Source organism: Sceloporus occidentalis, unplaced genomic scaffold (genome assembly GCF_023333645.1).
Source record: "Sceloporus occidentalis isolate IW3139 unplaced genomic scaffold, rSceOcc1.0.p SCAF_1, whole genome shotgun sequence".
NCBI classification, from domain to species: Eukaryota; Metazoa; Chordata; class Lepidosauria; order Squamata; family Phrynosomatidae; genus Sceloporus; species Sceloporus occidentalis.
In genome coordinates this window covers 211,099,636-211,117,425 of record NW_028316981.1, presented here as the reverse complement: position 1 = coordinate 211,117,425, position 17,790 = coordinate 211,099,636, and the positions used below count along the sequence as shown (strand labels likewise).

Below are 17,790 nucleotides of genomic sequence, written 5' to 3'. Positions count from 1 at the left end.
ATGGTCCTGCTATGGAGGTTGAATGGGCATAGAACATGAGTTTCCCCACCAGGTAAGGCTATGAATATGTTACTGTAATGTGAAGGGAGCTCCTACTGTTGCCACCTGCTTGTGTCATAACTGTGGCCTTTCCTTTCAGGGGTATCTTCTGGAATTGCCATCTATGAGTAACCTGTGAGCGAGACAGAAGACATAAAGCTTTTGCATGGTGATTCTATGGGGGTTGCCAATGGAATTGTGAGAAACCATGAGTTAGCCCTCCAGGTAAGACTATGTATATAATTCCACAATTTAAATGGATCTTTTTATTGTTGCCACTTGATGGTATGATAATTGTTGCCATTCCTTTCAGGGCTATACACTGGAATTACAATCAATGAGTAACTTGAGTGCAAAAAAGAAGACATAAAGGCGGGTTATAGACCGCCAAAAATATGTATTAAATACGTATTAGGGTTAGGAAGGGGTGGTGCTTCTGCACGCACGTAACCCTAATATGTATTCAATTCGTAGAATATGGCGGCAGCCGTTCCACACGGCCGCCGCCATATTGACGTAACAGACGCTCTGTGTCCGCACCTGGCGCACCGGAAGTGACGCCGTGAGTGTCCGCTTTGGCACTTGCGGCGCCTCTTCTGGGGCCCGAGAAGGAGTGCGATTTCTGCGCTCCTTCCTCTGAGCGTCCAGGAGCCCCGTGGTGTGGCAGCTGCGGCTCCTGGACGCTGCAAGCGGCGGCGGCGGGACAGCACTGCTTCTCAGTGGTATGTAACCCTCCAAAGCTTTTGCTTGGTCCTGCTTTGTAGGTTGCCTATGGAATGGGTGTGCACCGTGACTTACCACACCAGGTAAGGCTATGTATATGATTCCACAACATAACAGGATCCTTTTAATGTTGCCACTTGATTGTATGACAACTGTTGCCATTCCATTCAGGGCTATACAGTGGAATTGCAAGCAATGAGTAACCTGAGTGTGGAAAAGAAGGTGCAAGGCTTTTGAATGATGAGTCTTAGGAGTTAGTCAGTTTGGAGGGCTGGCCCCATGAGGAATTGCCATCTTTGGGCAAAGTCAGTGCAATAAAAGGAGATTATTTAAGGCTCTGTCTGGCTTGGCTTGTGAGGAAGAGGCCTATTTGTGGGGCTGGAGTACTGTTCCTCTGCCCCCTGCTGACCCCATTCCCTTTGGCTCCCTCCCTGCTGGGGCCATGAGTTCAAGAGGTCGGAAGAGGGTTTACTACTAGGCATGCGCCCTTGGGAAACTACTACTAAGCCTCGCCTCCTCTTCTTCCCCCTTGTTCTCCTGCTCCGCCTCAGTGCTTTCAGGATCGCAGAGCAATGAGGCGCCTTCTCCACCTCCGCCGCCTGGGCTCCCTGGCTGTAAGTAGGCATGGGACCAGGCGTCCTCTTTTCCCCGGACATGCCCTCCCTTTCAACCTTCTCTCCAGGAGCCATTCCCTAAGAAGCAGGCCCTGACAGAGTGTTTGCAGCTTTTGTTGGGGAATGTCCTCCTTTTTTCCTGCTTGTCCTCCATTTTGAGCAGGACAAAGGCGAATGGATTTATATTTAGATTAGTGTTTTTAAAGCTTTTGTTGGGGAATGTCCTCCCTTTTTCCTGCTTGTCCTCCATTTTGAGCAGGACAAAGGCGAATGGGTTTATATTTAGATTAGTGTTTTTAAAGCTTTTGTTGGGGAATGTCCTCCCTTTTTCCTGCTTGTCCTCCATTTTGAGCAGGACAAAGGCGCATGGATTTATATTTAGATTAGTGTTTTTAAAGCTTTTGTTGGGGAATGTCCTCCTTTTTTCCTGCTTGTCCTCCATTTTGAGCAGGACAAAGGCGAATGGGTTTATATTTAGATTAGTGTTTTTAAAGCTTTTGTTGGAGAATGTCCTCCCTTTTTCCTGCTTGTCCTGTGTTTTGGGCAGGACTAAGAAGCAGGCACTGACATTGCTAGGAGTGTTTGCAGCCTTTGTCCTCCCTTTTTCCTGCTTGTCCTCCATTTGGAGCAGGGCTAAGGAGCAGCCATTTATACTTATAGTAGTGTTTCTTTAGCTTTTAATGGGCAATGGCCTCCTTGTTTCCTGCTTGTCCTCCATTTGGAGCAGGTCTAAGAAGCAGGGCTTTATATTTCTGTTAGTGTTGTTAAGATTTTAAAGGGGAATGGCCTCTCTTTTTTCCTGCCTGTCCTCCATTTTGGGCAGGACTAAGAAGCAAGAAATGACATTTCTAGGAGTGTTTGGAGCTTCCATTGACAGATGTCCTCCCTTTTTTCCTGCCTGTCCTCCATTTTGCCTTCCTGGTGCCCTCTACCCACAGGCCTCCCCCAAACCCTGGCATCTTGCCCCCATTTGGGACATGCTTTTGAGGAGTGCAAAGAAAGGGGTGGGTAGGGCTTTTTTGTGGAGGCAAAGGGTGATCCAGAGGCATGCCAGCCCCTTTCCTCTTGGTGGCTTTGCCTTTGTTGTTGTTGTTGTTGTGTGCCTTCAGATTGTATTGATTTAAAGTATATTTAACATGTTTATCTTTTTATTTTTTTTTAACATGTAATTTGTTTTAATACTGTAATGATGTATTTCTGTTTTAATGTACCATTTTGGCATGTTTTTAATTGTACTGTCTTTTTAATGTTGTCAGCAGCCCTGAGTCCCAATTTTGAGAAAAGGGTGGGATATAAATGAATATTACAACAACAATAACAACAACCATTCAAGTCATTTCTGGCAACCCTAAGGTGATCCTATCATGGGGTTTTCTTGGCAGCATTTGCTCAGAGAGGTTTGCCATAGCCATCCTCTGAGGCTGAGAGAGTGTGACTTGCCCTAGTTGTTGTTGAGTTCCTTCATGGTGTTTCCAACTTATGGCAATCCTAAGGCAAAATTTGCCAAGATAACCCCAGGATGGGGTCTATCCTGGGCTTTTCTTGGTAAATTTCTTCAGAGGGGGTTTGTCATTGCTATCCTCCAAGGCTGAGAAGGTGTGACTTGCCCAAGGGCACCTAACTGGCTTCATGGTTCAGTTGGGGTTTGAACCTTGGTCTCCAAAGTCCAATGCTCAAACCGTTAGGCCAGGCTAGGTCTGGGCTTTGCCTTTGCAGCCCCACAAACTGCTGTGTGAAGTGTGGGAGGTATAAGGAGCCTAGGGGCACCCAAGACCCTGAGGTAGTAGACAAGAGGATAGTCCTGACCTAGGGGAAATTTGGGGGTTTAGGTTACAACTCCCAGAATCCCCAGGACCATGCTGATTGAGGGATTATGGGAAATGTTGTTGTGTGCATTCAAGTCAATTTTGACGTGGCAACTCTTAAGCTGAACCTATTGCAGAGTTTTCTGTGCAAGATTTGTTCAGAGGGGGTGTGCCATTGCCTCCCTCGGAGGTTGAGAGAGTGTGGCTTGCCCAAGATAATCCAGTGAGTTTCCATGTCTGAGTGACGATTCGAACCCTGACCTCTCAGAGTCCTAGTCCAACACTCAGTCCGTTACACCACACTGGCTCACTATTGTGGGAGTTGTTGTTGTGTGCCTTCCAGTCATTTATGACTTATAGGGCCCCAAAGGTTACAATGTCATGGGGTTTTCTAGGCAAGATTTGTTCAGAAGAGATGTCCCTCAGAGGCTGAGAGAGTATAGCTTGCCCAAGATTATTCAGTGGGTTTCCATGGCTGGGTGGGGATTCGAACCCTGGTCTCCCAGAGTCCTAGTCCAACACTCAAAGCATTACACTGTGCTGTCTCTCATTCTGGGAGCAGTAATAATAAAAAAGGGATATTTTCCAAGCTCTGATCACTCTTATCACCACCTTCATTCTGTTTACAGACGCAAAGGAGGATGAAGTTGAATTCTGGTTCATGGCTGGTGAGAGGACAATAACCTCCACTGCCCTGGAGGATGGCACACTAATTTAGAGGGTGTGGGATGTTGTTGTGTGCCTTCAAGTCCTTTCCAAGTTAAGACAACCCTAAGACAAACCTAACCTGGTTTTTTCTTGGCAAGAGTTGTTCAGAGGAGGTTTGCCATTGCCTTCCCCTGAGGCTGAGAGCATATGACTTGCCCAAGGCAACCCAGTGGGTTTCATGGCTGAGCAGGAATGGAACCCTCTCTCCATAGTCATCACCCAGCACTCAAATCGCTTCGCTATGCTGGCTCTCTAAACCCATTCCATGCATATAGACACAGAGTAGCCATACAGGGAGTTGCATGCATAGTTGTTGAAGGTAGTCGTGTTGCTGGGCTCAGGGGCTGGGGAAAAGTAGAAATGGGCCTGGATTCAAAAAATTTCAGAAAATCTGCCCTGAAGTCAAGACTACTCATATTAGTCTCCACTTTGGAGGGGATCCATACATGTACCATGGAATAAGCTATGTTCTTGTTGTGTGCCTTCAAGTCAGTTTAGACTTACGACGATAAAGTGAACCTGTCATGGGGTTTTTCCTTGGCAAGATTTGTTCAGAGGAGGTTTGCAACTACCCTGAGGTTGAGAGCATGTGACTTGCCCAAGGTGATACAGAATCACTATTTTCAAGACAGTTGGAGGTAATGGGGCATATTTCCCCACTCCCCAAATACACTCAGGCTGCATCTGCACTTCAAAGCTCTGGTGCTACAACAAACTACAATGCCCAGAATTCCATCACATGGAGCCATGGCAGTGAAAGTGGTGTCAAACTGGATTATTTCTGCAGTGCAGATGCAGCCCTACTCCCTGTGAATCAGTTGCACTCTCTGCTAAGCAGGAGAGAAGTCTAGGAGCTCTGGAACTGAACAACTATTGAAGGGTTTTCAGACCCATAAACTGCACAGTTAAACATTTGCAAATATTTTCTTGATGAAGAGAGTGTACCTTGGCAAACAGGGCCTTTCCCCCCCTTCCCTTTTGTCTTGTAGCTTCGCTCTCAGAATCTATTGGGGACTTTTGGGGGAAGGCCTCAAACAGTGATCTTGAACCATGCATACAGCACAGAGGAAGGAAACACCAAGTCTGTTGGACGCTATCCAATACCCAATAAGAAGGATTTGCCTTATGACATAGTAGAACTCATGGAGGAAGTAGAAGTAAAGGTAAGAGTGTCTCTTTGGATTGGGAAAAGACAAACAAACAACCCTATCGCTTCTCAGCCTTTTGACTAAAATCAAGTATAGTGTCCGTTCTTATCGCTTTAAAAATTGTGTTGTGCCAAATTTATTTAATAATATACACAATAGGATCACTGGATCTAAAATCAAAATATCTTTTTGATATCTTTTAGTATGCTATTTTGCTTTTAAAATATGTTTTAAGAATTAAATCTATTCCAAGAATGAGATATTATGTGTGTATGTGTGCCAAAATTGAAAATCCAGCAGTTACTCAGAGTTGATCTCTTCATGATATGTCACATAGCAAATTATTATTATTATTATTAACCTTTATTTATAAAGCACTGTAAATTTACACAGCGCTGTACATACAGTCTTTTTAATTGGACGGTTCACTGCCCTAAGGCTTACAATCTAAAAAGACTCGACACAAAAGGAGAAGGGAGAGGTGGTGGGGAAGGGGCCTCTCTAGTAGGATAATACATATAAAATACATAGCAATACAGGAAATGATTCAATAAAACAGACAACAAAAGAACATCAAATAGCAAGTGACAATTATGCAATGCCTGGGAACACTGCCCTGAACAGGATGGTCTTCAGCTCCGTTTTGAAGCTGGTTAAAGAAGAGATGGCTCACGGGGGAAGAAGGTTCCAGGAGTGAGGGGCAGCGAGTGAAAAGGGGCGAATCCGAGATGGGGCAGAGGAAATCCTGGGCTGGGACAGCAGACCTTGACTACCAGAACGGAGAGCCCTGGTGGGAAGGTGAGGGGAAATAAGGTCTGATAAGTAAGGAGGGGCCAGCCCATGGAGGGCTTTAAATATCGACAGCAGGAGCTTATACTGAATGTGGAAAGGGAGGGGGAGCCAGTGAAGGGATGCCAACACAGGAGAGATATGGTCACAGTGGTGGGCGGATGTGATAATGCATGCAGCTGAATGCTGGACAGAAATTGAAGGACGGAGGTGAGGAAGAGGAAGCCCAGCCAGGAGGACGTTACAGTAATCAAGTCATGAGACCACGAGGGCATGGACCAGGATCTTGGCAGTAGAGGCGGAGAGATATGGTCGGATTTTGGCAATATTGTATAAAAAGAATCTACAAGCCTTGGCTGTGGTCTGGATCTGAGGGATACATGACAGAAGAATCAAAGATAAAACCAAGACTGCAGGCTTGCTGGACTGGTTGAATAGAAATGTTGTCCACAGAGACAGAAAAGGAGTGCTGAAGGGTGGACTTAGGAGGAAAGACAAGAAGCTCCGTCTTGGACATGTTGAGCTTCAAATGCCGATGGCGCATCCACTGCGAGACAGCTGCGAGACAAGACGAAACTTGCTGTTCAAGCCTTGGAGAAAGGTCAGGGGTGGAAAGATACAGCTGGGTGTCATCGGCATACAGATAGTAGGAAAAACCAAAAGAGCTGATGAGTTTACCTAAGGACAGTGTGTAGAGAGAAAACAGAAGGGGACTCAGAACAGAGCCCTGGGGAACAGATAAGGGAACAGGAGAAGAAGTCTGACCACCTGCAACCACTGCAAAAGATCTGCCAGACAAATAAGATCGAAACCAGTCGAGAACAGAGTCTGAGAACCCAAGGTCGGAAAGTATATTAACTAGAAGAGAGTGATCAACAGTGTCAAAGGCTGCAGACAGATCAAGAAGGATGACAACAGAGTAAAGGCCATTAGCCTTGGCCTGTAAAAGGTCATTGGAGATCTTAGTGAGAGCTGTCTCTGTGGAATGCCTTGGGCAGAAGCCAGACTGAAAGGGATTGAGAATGGAGTTGGCTTCAAGAAACTCAAGACAGCGAGAATAAACAACCCGTTCCAAAACCTTAGAACGAAAGGGAAGAAGAGAAATCGGACGATAGCTAGACAAAGAGGAGGGGTCAAGAGAAGGTTTTTTCAGAATTGGGGAAATGAGAGCATGTTTGAAGTCCGAAGGAAAGGAGCCTGTAGAGAGAGCGAGATTGAAGATATGGAGACGCGAGGGCAGAAAAGAGGGAGCTACAGAAATTAGAAGACGAGTAGGAATTGGATCAAGAGAACAGATTGCAGGTTTGGAAGAGTTCAGAAGTGTAGATAGTTCATCCAAAGAAGCAGGAGGAAAAACAGAAAAAAATTTAGGCGAGGGCGAAAGAAGATTATGAGCAGAAGAAGAATCGGGAGGGACTATCTTAGAACAAATAGTGGTAATCTTAGAGATGAAATAATTAGCAAAGTCATTAGGAGAGAATGATGAAGAGACAGGAGGAGAGGGAGGTTTAAGCAAAGAGTTGAAGGTGGAGAACAAACGCTGCAGGTGCCTCTCATTGGCGGAGATCAATGATTTGTAATAAGTTTGTTTAGCCATAGAGAGGGCGCGTGAGAATGAAACAAAAATAATCAGTTTTGTTCCTGGTGCTTAATGCAAAACCAGTGCAGGGATTTTTAAAGTGATAAGAACAGATCAATTCTTTTATTAGAAAATATTTACAACTACAGTTTAGCATAGGAACAATAAACAGTTCATATGATATGAATTCAAATAATGCCATTGCAAAAAGATAATAATATTGCTGTAAATTATATATACAGTCATCCCTCCCGATTCATGGTCTTGCCATTCATGTCCCTCAGTCGTTCATGGACTGCAAGCTGGAAGGGACATAATGGTGCGTGTGCACAGCACTGCACACATGAGTGCACCCCCATTATAATAAATGGGGCTTCAATATTGGAGATTTTCCCAATTCGTGGGTGGTGGTGGTCCAGAACATATCCCCCGCGAATTGGAAAGGATGAGTGTGTGTGTGTGTGTGTGTGTGTGTGTGTGTGTGTGTAATTTAATATAATAATAGTGATGATTAAATGATAGATAGATAGATTTTTAATCATCACTCTACTATTATCTACTGTGTGCTTTGCTGCTGTTCCAGAGGCAAATGCTTACCAGTCCTAGGTGAATGGGAAAGTAAAACGACTGTATACAAATACAAAGTTTTCATTTTATCTTACTCAGAGCTATACTAGATTCAGAGTACCATTTTTCTCTTCTTTGTCTTTGGTCTAATCTGCCCTGCAGAAATAATGCAGTTTAACATTGCTTTAACTGCCATGGGAGACTTTTAGTCTCCCTCCCCCCTTGTTTTTCTTTCTCTTTGCTTTAAATGGCATAGCACTTTACCTCTTTGGCAATTACAAGGAGTGAACTCCTGAAACAGAATATCCCATTTATATACACATTACACGCACACGCACATATTGTGGTAATATACAGTAGGTGGCAATGTAAAATTTATGTATTTGCCAGAAAGATATTCAAACATGCATGTGATTAATATGTGGAAATATTTGATGGTGATAATGATGATGATGATGAATATCCCAACTCTTAGCAGAATTATTAGTCCATCTGGAGGAGCACATAACGGTGAATGGAAGGTGTCTGATTTCTTTTTTTATTAATTCCCAGAGTGGTTTTTTACCCAATGTGTTTAAAGTGATGTCTCATCGACCAGCAGAATTCAGAGCATTCTTTGCTTATTACAATGCCATCATGAACAAGGAGTCAGGTAAGAACAGCAACCAGATTTTGGAGTATAGCCTGAAAAAATGTCTTTCTTGATATTTTAATAATCCACTGGTGGCTAATAGAATTCCACTGTCAATACCAATGGTTGTATGACCATTTTAAGTATAGCTACTAACCTTCCTTGAGTCTATTAACAGAACATTTAGGAGAACACAGTAGCATCCGTTGGCTTTACAATCCTGACACGTTACCCCTTGGTACAAAAGAAACCCATCTTCCAAAATCCCCAGTTTGTGCTTTCTTGTTACCTTATTCCAGCGGTTCACTGGTTCTGGAGACCACTGTTTTTTTAAAGACCATAGTGAAAATAAGAGGTTTCTTTGAAGTTTCCTGCACATGCCAAAGCAGCAAAGCACTTTCCAGTACAAAAAATTAGAACTGAAAATTAGAAAATACTTGTCTTCTTTGGAACTGGTAATTTAGGGTCTTCAAAGACATTTCTTTTCCTCATACTTCCACATGAGTGAAAATAATGCCCCACATGCATGCAAATAATGTCATTATTCATGCCATGTGCCTGGATAACAAAATGTAGTAGTTCTGTTTTAATTCTGAAAGCCTTTCTTGTGGCTTGAAGTTGCCTACAGAGAACAAACAAGGCAAAGGGATAATGTGGTAAAATATAAGTAATGGCAATGTGGATACTGGGTATGATCCTGAAGAAAATTCAAATAGGTGATATTTATTTACTAATTTTAGATTTTGCTGGAGGTGTGTGGCTTCAAGTCATTACCAATTTACAGTGAATGACCTTAAGGCAAAACCTATCACAGGGTTTATTTGCCAACATGTGTTCAGAGAGGGTTTGCCATTGCTCTGAGGCAAAGAGAGTGTGACTTGCCATAGGTCACCCAATGGGTTTCCATAGCTGAGTGGGAATTCAAATCCTGGTCACACAGCTCAGAAGATGATGGGGAAAGATAGGTTACTGCTGACACCTTACCAGAAAGCTGCCCCAATGAGCTATCCTTGTAGCTTCATATAGATCTTAAAAAGCATGTGAGAGTGTAAGTCTGTGATTGTATAGACAGCTCTAAGAATACAACTTGCTCTTTGTATTTCTGTTATCCCATAGGCAACCTAAGCAAGGCTGACAAGGAACTCATTATTGTGGCTACGAGTATTGTCAACAAGTGTCCCTACTGCGTCGTTGCACATAGTGCTTTGCATCGGATATATTCCAAGAAACCAACTCTGGCAGATCAGGTCAGTTCCTCATCTTCCCTTCTTTTCTTTCTTTCCTACTTTTTGGGGGGTTATAAGGGTATTTTTTTTAACTTCTGTATTGCCTTATGCAGCAAATAACCAGTTATGCAAGAAATAACTGCCACTACACTGCTGAATTTGGATGGTGCAGCAACAACAAAGAGTGTTGTGATACGTTCATACAACAAGATAGACGAGGTGTCCCCTCAAAGTACTGACTGAATGCTAATAACTGAAAATGGCCCACACGCTTCAAGTGCATAACAAACATTATGGAATTATGTATTAACTGCATAATTGATGGCTTGCATCTTATGTTTTTGAGCTGTCTTCATATAATTGAGAGAACTCATCAATACTTTGATTACTGTAGTTTGTACTGCATGAGTGGATGAATGCATTTTGACAATTTTTGCAAGAGCTCAAAGACATATAGCTATGTTAGTCTGGAAAATCAGTATGCAAAGGGATCTTGTAGCACCTTTGAGCGTACCTAAAAGAAAGAAGCTGGTAACATAAGCTTTCATAGACATCATTCTACTTCCTCAGATGTATTTGGTGAAGCAGAAAGCCCAGGGGCAGGCCTATATAGCAATCTATGTATGAGAATGTCCGTAGGGATGCAAACCTTTATGTATGTGGTGATTAGGTGACAAGAGCTGTTACCCAAATGGCCATCAAGCCCATCAACCCATCATGCTGTAATGATGCCCAAATTCCCTTTTCTATATAAGCAAAATATATCAGTTATATGGAAGCTCTTTACTTTTTCTGCCTGTGGTCAAACCTCTTCAGAAACTGTAAGCAATGCACTGTGGTTCATATTCAAGAATGTTCCCTAATCCTTGTTGCAAGAATCAGTTTTCTTTGTGTGTGGTCTCATAGGCTCCATATTTGACCAAGTGTTGTGTTTCCTAGGTTCAAGGTGTAATATGATGTAGCTTTGCTTCTGTGCAGGTGATGGTGAATTGGAAGATGGCTGACCTCAGTGCTCGAGAGCTGGCCATGCTTGAATTTGCACTTGCTGTATGCCGAGCAGAGAATATCACTGAAGAGCACTTTCAGAAGTTGGAGGCTCAGGGATTTGACCGAGAAGATGCCTGGGATATAGGCACCATTTCGGCCTTCTTTGCCATGTCAAATCGCATGGCTCACTTCACAGACCTGCATCCAAACCCAGAATTCTTCACCATGGGAAGAGTACCAAGAGAAAAAGAGAAGACCAAATCTTCCTAACAAAGTCTGCTGGCACCAGATCTTTGCAGTGATATTGGACTCTCAACATGGAGGCCAAACCTGGTTTATTATGGTATAGAGGTCCCAAGGACGAAAATGAAAAGGCATTTGATGCAAGTGAGAAAGGAAATCCACTTAGTTTTCGGATGTACTTATGCAGTAATTTTCCAGTAAAGCCTCAGCTGAAATGAAGCATCTGAATTCATGATGAGATCAGACACTGGCTGTTCAGCTTCTTTTGATTGTAATCAGTAATGCACTGTGCTTTATAAATATCTACAGGGTTTACACATTCATAACATATTTTGTTTCTAGTTAGTCCAGTTGGCCCAGCACTTACCTGTTACAGCAAATCTTTTATTGGCCAAAATGTGAAGAAAATTTTTACTCAAACATTGGAAAATATATTTAGAAAGATTCTCTTTCTCATTTCCTCCATAAGCAGGTGCCTACTTGATTGTTGCTGAGATAAAGACACTTCTGTTTTAAATTTTAATCATGCTGACTATTTCATTGTGTGGCTTTTAACATATTTTATTTTATGTCTTTACATTTTAATTGTTTTGTTTCTTTTAAAACTGTCCTGGGCAGTATAAAAATAAATAGGTATATAATCTCTGCTCTGTTGGTCTTCTTGTAAATCTTCCCAGAAGCATTTCCCAAACCATAACAACAGTGAAACAAAACAGATAAGAAGGTTTTCCTAAGGCTGACATTCCAGAGTTCCATTAAATTATCTTAAAGTCTACATATTTTCATAACACTTGTAAGGAAATGTGAATATGCAAACTTTTCTTTTTAAAATGAGATTCTTTCCTATATATTGAGTGATACATGTATTATTATTATTATTATTAACCTTTATTTATGAAGCGCTGTAAATTTACACAGCGTTGTACATGCAATCATTTTAGTTAGACGGTTCCCTGCCCTGTAGAAAACTAATTTTAGTTGCTAACTACATCCACACAAAACATCTCTGTCACACCCACAAAAGAATGTACTATATAAACCTTTGTCTTCACATCTGCCCTAATCCTAATTTATTGAATGATCGGTTTCTCAGTAGGTTGTGATGGGATTGTAGTGCCTGCCCATTGTACACAGGTAAAGGAGACTTCCACTACCTACAGGTACTTTTGTTGTTAACTGCCCTTGAGTCGATCTTAACTCATGGCGACCCCATGATACTACAGATACTACATGCTTAATATATTCCATTCATTAATTCAGAGTCTCAAATCTTGCATTCTTCATTAAACACCATTCCTTGTACAGTTGAGATGTTATTAGTCAATTCTTCCTACAGTAGCCTATTGATATTACAAGTAATGAATGAATGTGGCCTTTGTTTCTTTGAGAGAGTGTATATTCAGCTGCAACGCGAAAGTAATTTAGCCTTTTTTTGCAGAAGACTCCATAAAATGCTTCTTGAATTGCATTCTATCCTAGGCTGATCAGTACATCAAACAAATCTAATACAAAGCAGATTTAGTTTGTTTAGTAGACTTACTAAAGACTTTGAGAACAGTTTATTCCTCCTCAGCAGCCAAATAGTACTTTGTCCTTTGCTGTGAGAGCAAACCAGAAACACCAGGCTAACAAGGTTTGGGTGAGTAACAAGATGGGCATCCATACACTGTCAGCCCACTACAGGGTGACCCAGAGGTCTTCCTTTTCCAGGACATGCCCTTCTTTCCAGGAGGAAGTTCTAAGTATCTTCCATTTTGAGCATGACTAAGAAGCATGCACTCATATTTGTATTAGTGTTTTAAGCTTTTATTTGGTCATCCTAACTTTTTCTCAAATGTCCTATATTTTATGGTGCCTTGTCTTCACTTATGTTTGTAACATCTGCTCACCCTGGCCCACTGAAAGCCCCTATGATGGACCAAGATTTTTAAGAAGTGAGCTTACAGTTTTGCCCTTTGGGAACGAAGCACCTTCATTCCAAGGGGTTTTAAAGACTGCTTCCTGGTGTCTTTTTAGACAAAATTTTAGGTTTCCCAACATCCTTTCTCAGAGTGTCTGTGGAAAATGGAGAGGAGGGAGGGAGGCATGAGATGGACACATAGTACATGGTTGTTCTATTTCTAATTCACCTATTTTTAATGTTTCCGTTTGATGGTACAGCCAGGGTCCCTCAAGGATCCTGATGCTTAAGGGCCCTTTAAGTGACCACCCAGAAAAGATTAGATGATGGGGACTGTGGCCCTATTTTACCATTTGGACCAGTATGGCCATAGCGGGGCACACCAGAACTGATGATCCTCACTGCAGCATCTCTTCATATTTAAAAGTATAGTTAGGGAGTGCCTTTCCAGGCACACAATCACAATTGCTGGAAGGTCCATCTCCAGTGGTTCCCAAGCTTTCATTTGCCAGATGTTTTGGATTTCAGTTCCCAGAAGTCCTGACTGTTGGCCAACCTGACTAGGGCTTCTGGGAGTCGAAGTCCAGAACATCTGGAGAACTAAAGTTTGGGAATCACTGAGTCCATCCTGCTAAGCAGAAATATACAGTTGTTCATAGCACTCTGGGAAGATGCTCACCAAACCCAAGTTTAAACACCTCCAAAAAAGAAGACTCCTGAGGCAGTTAACTCCATTGATGCATACTCATTGCTTTAGGCCTACTTCTATATGATATTAATCTTGTCTACATAACAGTGGTGTTTATCCCAAAGTAATGAGGTTCGCTTCAGAGCAACACAAAGCAACCTCCTTTTTATAAATGTATGAGTCAGTGATATTATTTCATTTAAAAATGAGAAATTATATATTCTTTTTTTAAAAAGGCACATGGGTTCCCCACCCCACCTTTAATGTTGAAGGAGTGCAGTTGTAAAAGACACAAAAGGATCATTTTTTGTGGGTTTTTCGGGCTCTGTGACCATGTTCTAGAAGTGCTTGTTCCTAACGTTTTGCCAGCATCTGTGGCTGGCATCTTCAGAGAAAAAGGACACAAAAGGAGTTGAAAGAAGAAATCAGGATATCCTAGCATTCATAGTGGAGATAATACTACATGGCTTATAAACTATGTAAACTTATGAGGAACCTCCATAAAGGCACACATGACTAGGGACTGAATTCAGAGATGGCCATGTCAGTCCATAATATCACTCTGCAAAGGGGTCTTGTAGCACCTCTGAGACTGAGGTCCAAACCACACTGCAGAAATAATCCAGTTTGAGACTGCTTTAACTGTGCTGGCTCAGTGCTATTAAATTCAGGAAATTATAATTGTGTGAGACATTTAGCCTTGTCTGTCAGAGAGGTCTGGTGCCACAATAAACTATAATTCCCAGGACTCCCTAGCCTTGAGCAAGGGCAGTTGAAGCAGTCACAAACTGCGTTGATATAAAATATTACAATTAATTATAATTAACTAATTCATTCAGTGGTGGTGGGGGGGGTGTTACTCTTTTTCTACTGCCTTCTGTGGTCCAAAACACACTGCAGAAATAATCCAGTTTGAGACTGCGTTAACTTCCCTGGCTCAGTGCTAGGGAATTTGTAGCTTATTGTTGGCACCAGAGTTCTCTCTGACAGAAAAGGCTAAATGTCCCACAAAACTGCAGTTCACAGAATTTCCTAGCCAAGGACGCGGACAAGCTCCTTGATCAGGTGAAAAGGATGACCTGTCCCCTCAATCTCTGCCCTTCTTGGTTGACTGTTCAGGGAGGAGATGTCATAAAAACTGCTATACATCTTATAGTTAATACATCTCTTCCGGAAGGTACATTTCCACCACCTTTGAAACAGGCAATAGTAAAACCTCTCCTGAAAAAACCTTCCCTTGACCCCCTTCTAATGAGCAGTTATAGGCCGGTCTCCCTACTACCATTCTTGGGCAAGGTGATTGAGAGGGCAGTCGGCTTTCGACTCCAAGCAGTTTTGGATGAAGCCAATTAACTAGAACCATTTCAAACTGGCTTCAGAACGGGACACAGAGTGGAGACTGCCATGGTCGCCTTAGTCGATGATCTCCGTCTGGGCACTGACAGGGGAAAAGTGACCCTTTAGTGCTCTTGGACATCTCAGTGGCCTTCGATACCATTGACTACGGTATCCTTCTGAAACGCCTGAGAGAGTTGGCTATCGGGGACACTGCGCTCCAGTGGTTCCCATCCTACCTCTCGGGAAGGTTCCAGTTGGTGAGGCTGGGGGATAGTTGCTCTCGTAAAAGAGAGCTGACATCTGTTCCACAGGGTGCCATTCTGTCCCCCATGCTGTTTAACATTTACATGAAGCCGCTGGGAGAGATCATCCGGAAACATGGAGCACAGTGTTATCAGTACGCTGATGACACCCAGATCTATCTCTCCATGTCACCGACTGATACAGTGACTAAGGATGGCACCTCCACTCTGGATCCCTGCCTGGGGTCAGTAATGGGCTGGATGAGGGAAAACAAACTCAAGCTGAATCTGGAGAAAACAGAGGTACTTGTGATAGGTACCCCAAGTCCAGACAGGGAAATGTGCCACCCTATCCTTGATGGGGTTATGCTTCCCCTAAATGATAAAGCTCACAGTTTGGGAGTACTCCTGGATTCATCTCTACAATTGTCATCTCAAGTAGATGCGATGGCCAAGAGTGCTTGGTACCAGCTTTGGCTGATACGCCAACTGCGCCCCTGTCTGGGCAGAAAGGACCTTGAAACTATAGTACATGCACTGGTAACCTCTCACTTGGATTTCTGTAATGCGCTCTACATGGGGCTACCTTTGTACCAGGTTCGGAAGCTACAGCTAGTTCAGAATGCAGCAGCCAGATTGATCACAGGCACTCCAAGATTGGACTACATAACACCTATATTAAAATCTCTCCACTGGCTGCCTATTAGCTTCTGGGCGCAATACAAAGTGTTGGTCGTTACCTATAAAGCCCTACATGGCTTGGGCCCGAGTTACTTGAGGGAGCGCCTCTCCCTACATAATCCGCCCTGCACCCTCAGAACAACGGGGAAATTTTTACTTGATTGCCCCAAGGTAAAACTAGCAGCAACTCACCGGAGGGCTTATACGGCGACTGCCCCTGCCCTCTGGAACGCACTCCCAGAAAAGATTAGACTCTGCTCTACATTAGAAGCCTTTAAGAAGGCATTAAAAACCCACCTCTTTCAAGTAGCATATCCTCCCGATTCTGTTTAGATTAAGGAGTTCCCCCCCACAACCAATAGTTTTAAGGATCTGTATATGGTTCAGGTTTTTAGGAAATTGTATGAAATTGTGATTGTAATTACTGAGCCATTTTATTGTCTTGTACTGTGACATGTGTCACATGCTTACTATGTTGTGAACTGCTTTGATCTACAGGAAAGGCTGTATATAAATAAAGTTTTTATTATTTATTATTATTGTTGCTGTGCGCTTTCAAGCCTGTCCTGACTTATCGGCACCCTAAGCTGGTGCCTTATTATTGGTGGTAATTTATATAATGCTATGCTATTTTAACTGGGGGGGTGTGTTATTATGGTTGCTTTATAATTGTTTTTGTATTATTTTATGGATGTAACGTGCCTCGATCTTTCTGGGAGTGGCAGGCTATATATAAATTATTATTATTAATATTATTATTATTAATCCTGCAGTGTCTTTTGGGAAAATAGTGGGCTTTAAATAATAATAATAATAATAATAATAATAATAATTAATATAATTATTATTAATCCTGCAGTGTCTTTTGGGAAAATAGTGGGCTTTAAATAATAATAATAATAATAATAATAATAATAATAATAAATATAATTATTATTAATCCTGCAGTGTCTTTTGGGAAAAAAGCAGGCTATTAATAATAATAATAATAATAATAATAATAATTAATATAACTATTATTAATCCTGCAGTGTCTTTTGGGAAAAAACAGGCTATAAATAATAATAATAATAATAATAATAATAATTAATATAATTATTATTAATCCTGCAGTGTCTTTTGGGAAAAAAGCAGGCTATAAATAATAATAATAATAATAATTAATGTAATTATTATTAATCCTGCAGTGTCTTTTGGGAAAAAAACAGGCTATAAATAATAATAATAATAATAATAATAAAAAAAAATGTAATTATTATTAATCCTGCAGTGTCTTTTGGGAAAAAAACAGGCTATAAATAATAATAATAATAATAATAATAATAATTAATATAATTATTATTAATCCTGCAGTGTCTTTTGGGAAAAAAGCAGGCTATAAATAATAATAATAATAATAATAATAATAATTAATATAATTATTATTAATCCTGCAGTGTCTTTTGGGAAAAAAGCAGGCTATAAATAATAATAATAATAATAATAATAATTAATATAATTATTATTAATCCTGCAGTGTGTTTTGGGAAAAAACAGGCTATAAATAATAATAATAATAATAATAATAATAATAATAAATATAATTATTATTAATCCTGCAGTGTCTTTTGGGAAAAAAGCAGGCTATAAATAATAATAATAATAATTATTATTATTATTATTATTATTATTATTATTATTATTTTGGGGGGAAGGGCTATAAATAATAATAATAATAGTTTTGTTGTTGTTGTTGTTATTGTTAACCGTGCAATGTTTTTGGGGGGAAGTCCAACACTCAAAACCACACCGGTGGGATTCCAGTGGCGGAACAAAATGGCGGGGGAACCTTCGAGGCGGGATGTCAGTTTCCGCCCGGCCCTCATTATGGGTTGCTCCCGAC

The 17,790-nt window shown here is 41.5% G+C and overlaps 1 protein-coding gene across 2 annotated transcripts; it reads left to right on the top strand.

The window, feature by feature from the left end:
* The first annotated feature begins 187 nt into the window (after positions 1-187).
* On the top strand, positions 188-11,706 carry LOC149323315 (uncharacterized). 2 transcript variants are annotated; one of them, XM_089510881.1, is made up of 5 exons: positions 188-264; positions 4,879-5,052; positions 8,525-8,624; positions 9,720-9,850; positions 10,808-11,706. In XM_089510881.1, exons 1-5 carry the CDS (start codon positions 217-219, stop codon positions 11,084-11,086), a joined length of 732 nt encoding a protein of 243 aa, XP_089367007.1. In that variant the 5' UTR covers positions 188-216; the 3' UTR covers positions 11,087-11,706. The 2 variants fall into 2 exon arrangements, with proteins under 2 accessions (XP_089367007.1, XP_089367017.1); XM_089510891.1 differs by lacking the exon at positions 188-264 and adding an exon at positions 1,243-1,376.
* The last annotated feature ends 6,084 nt before the right edge of the window (positions 11,707-17,790 follow it).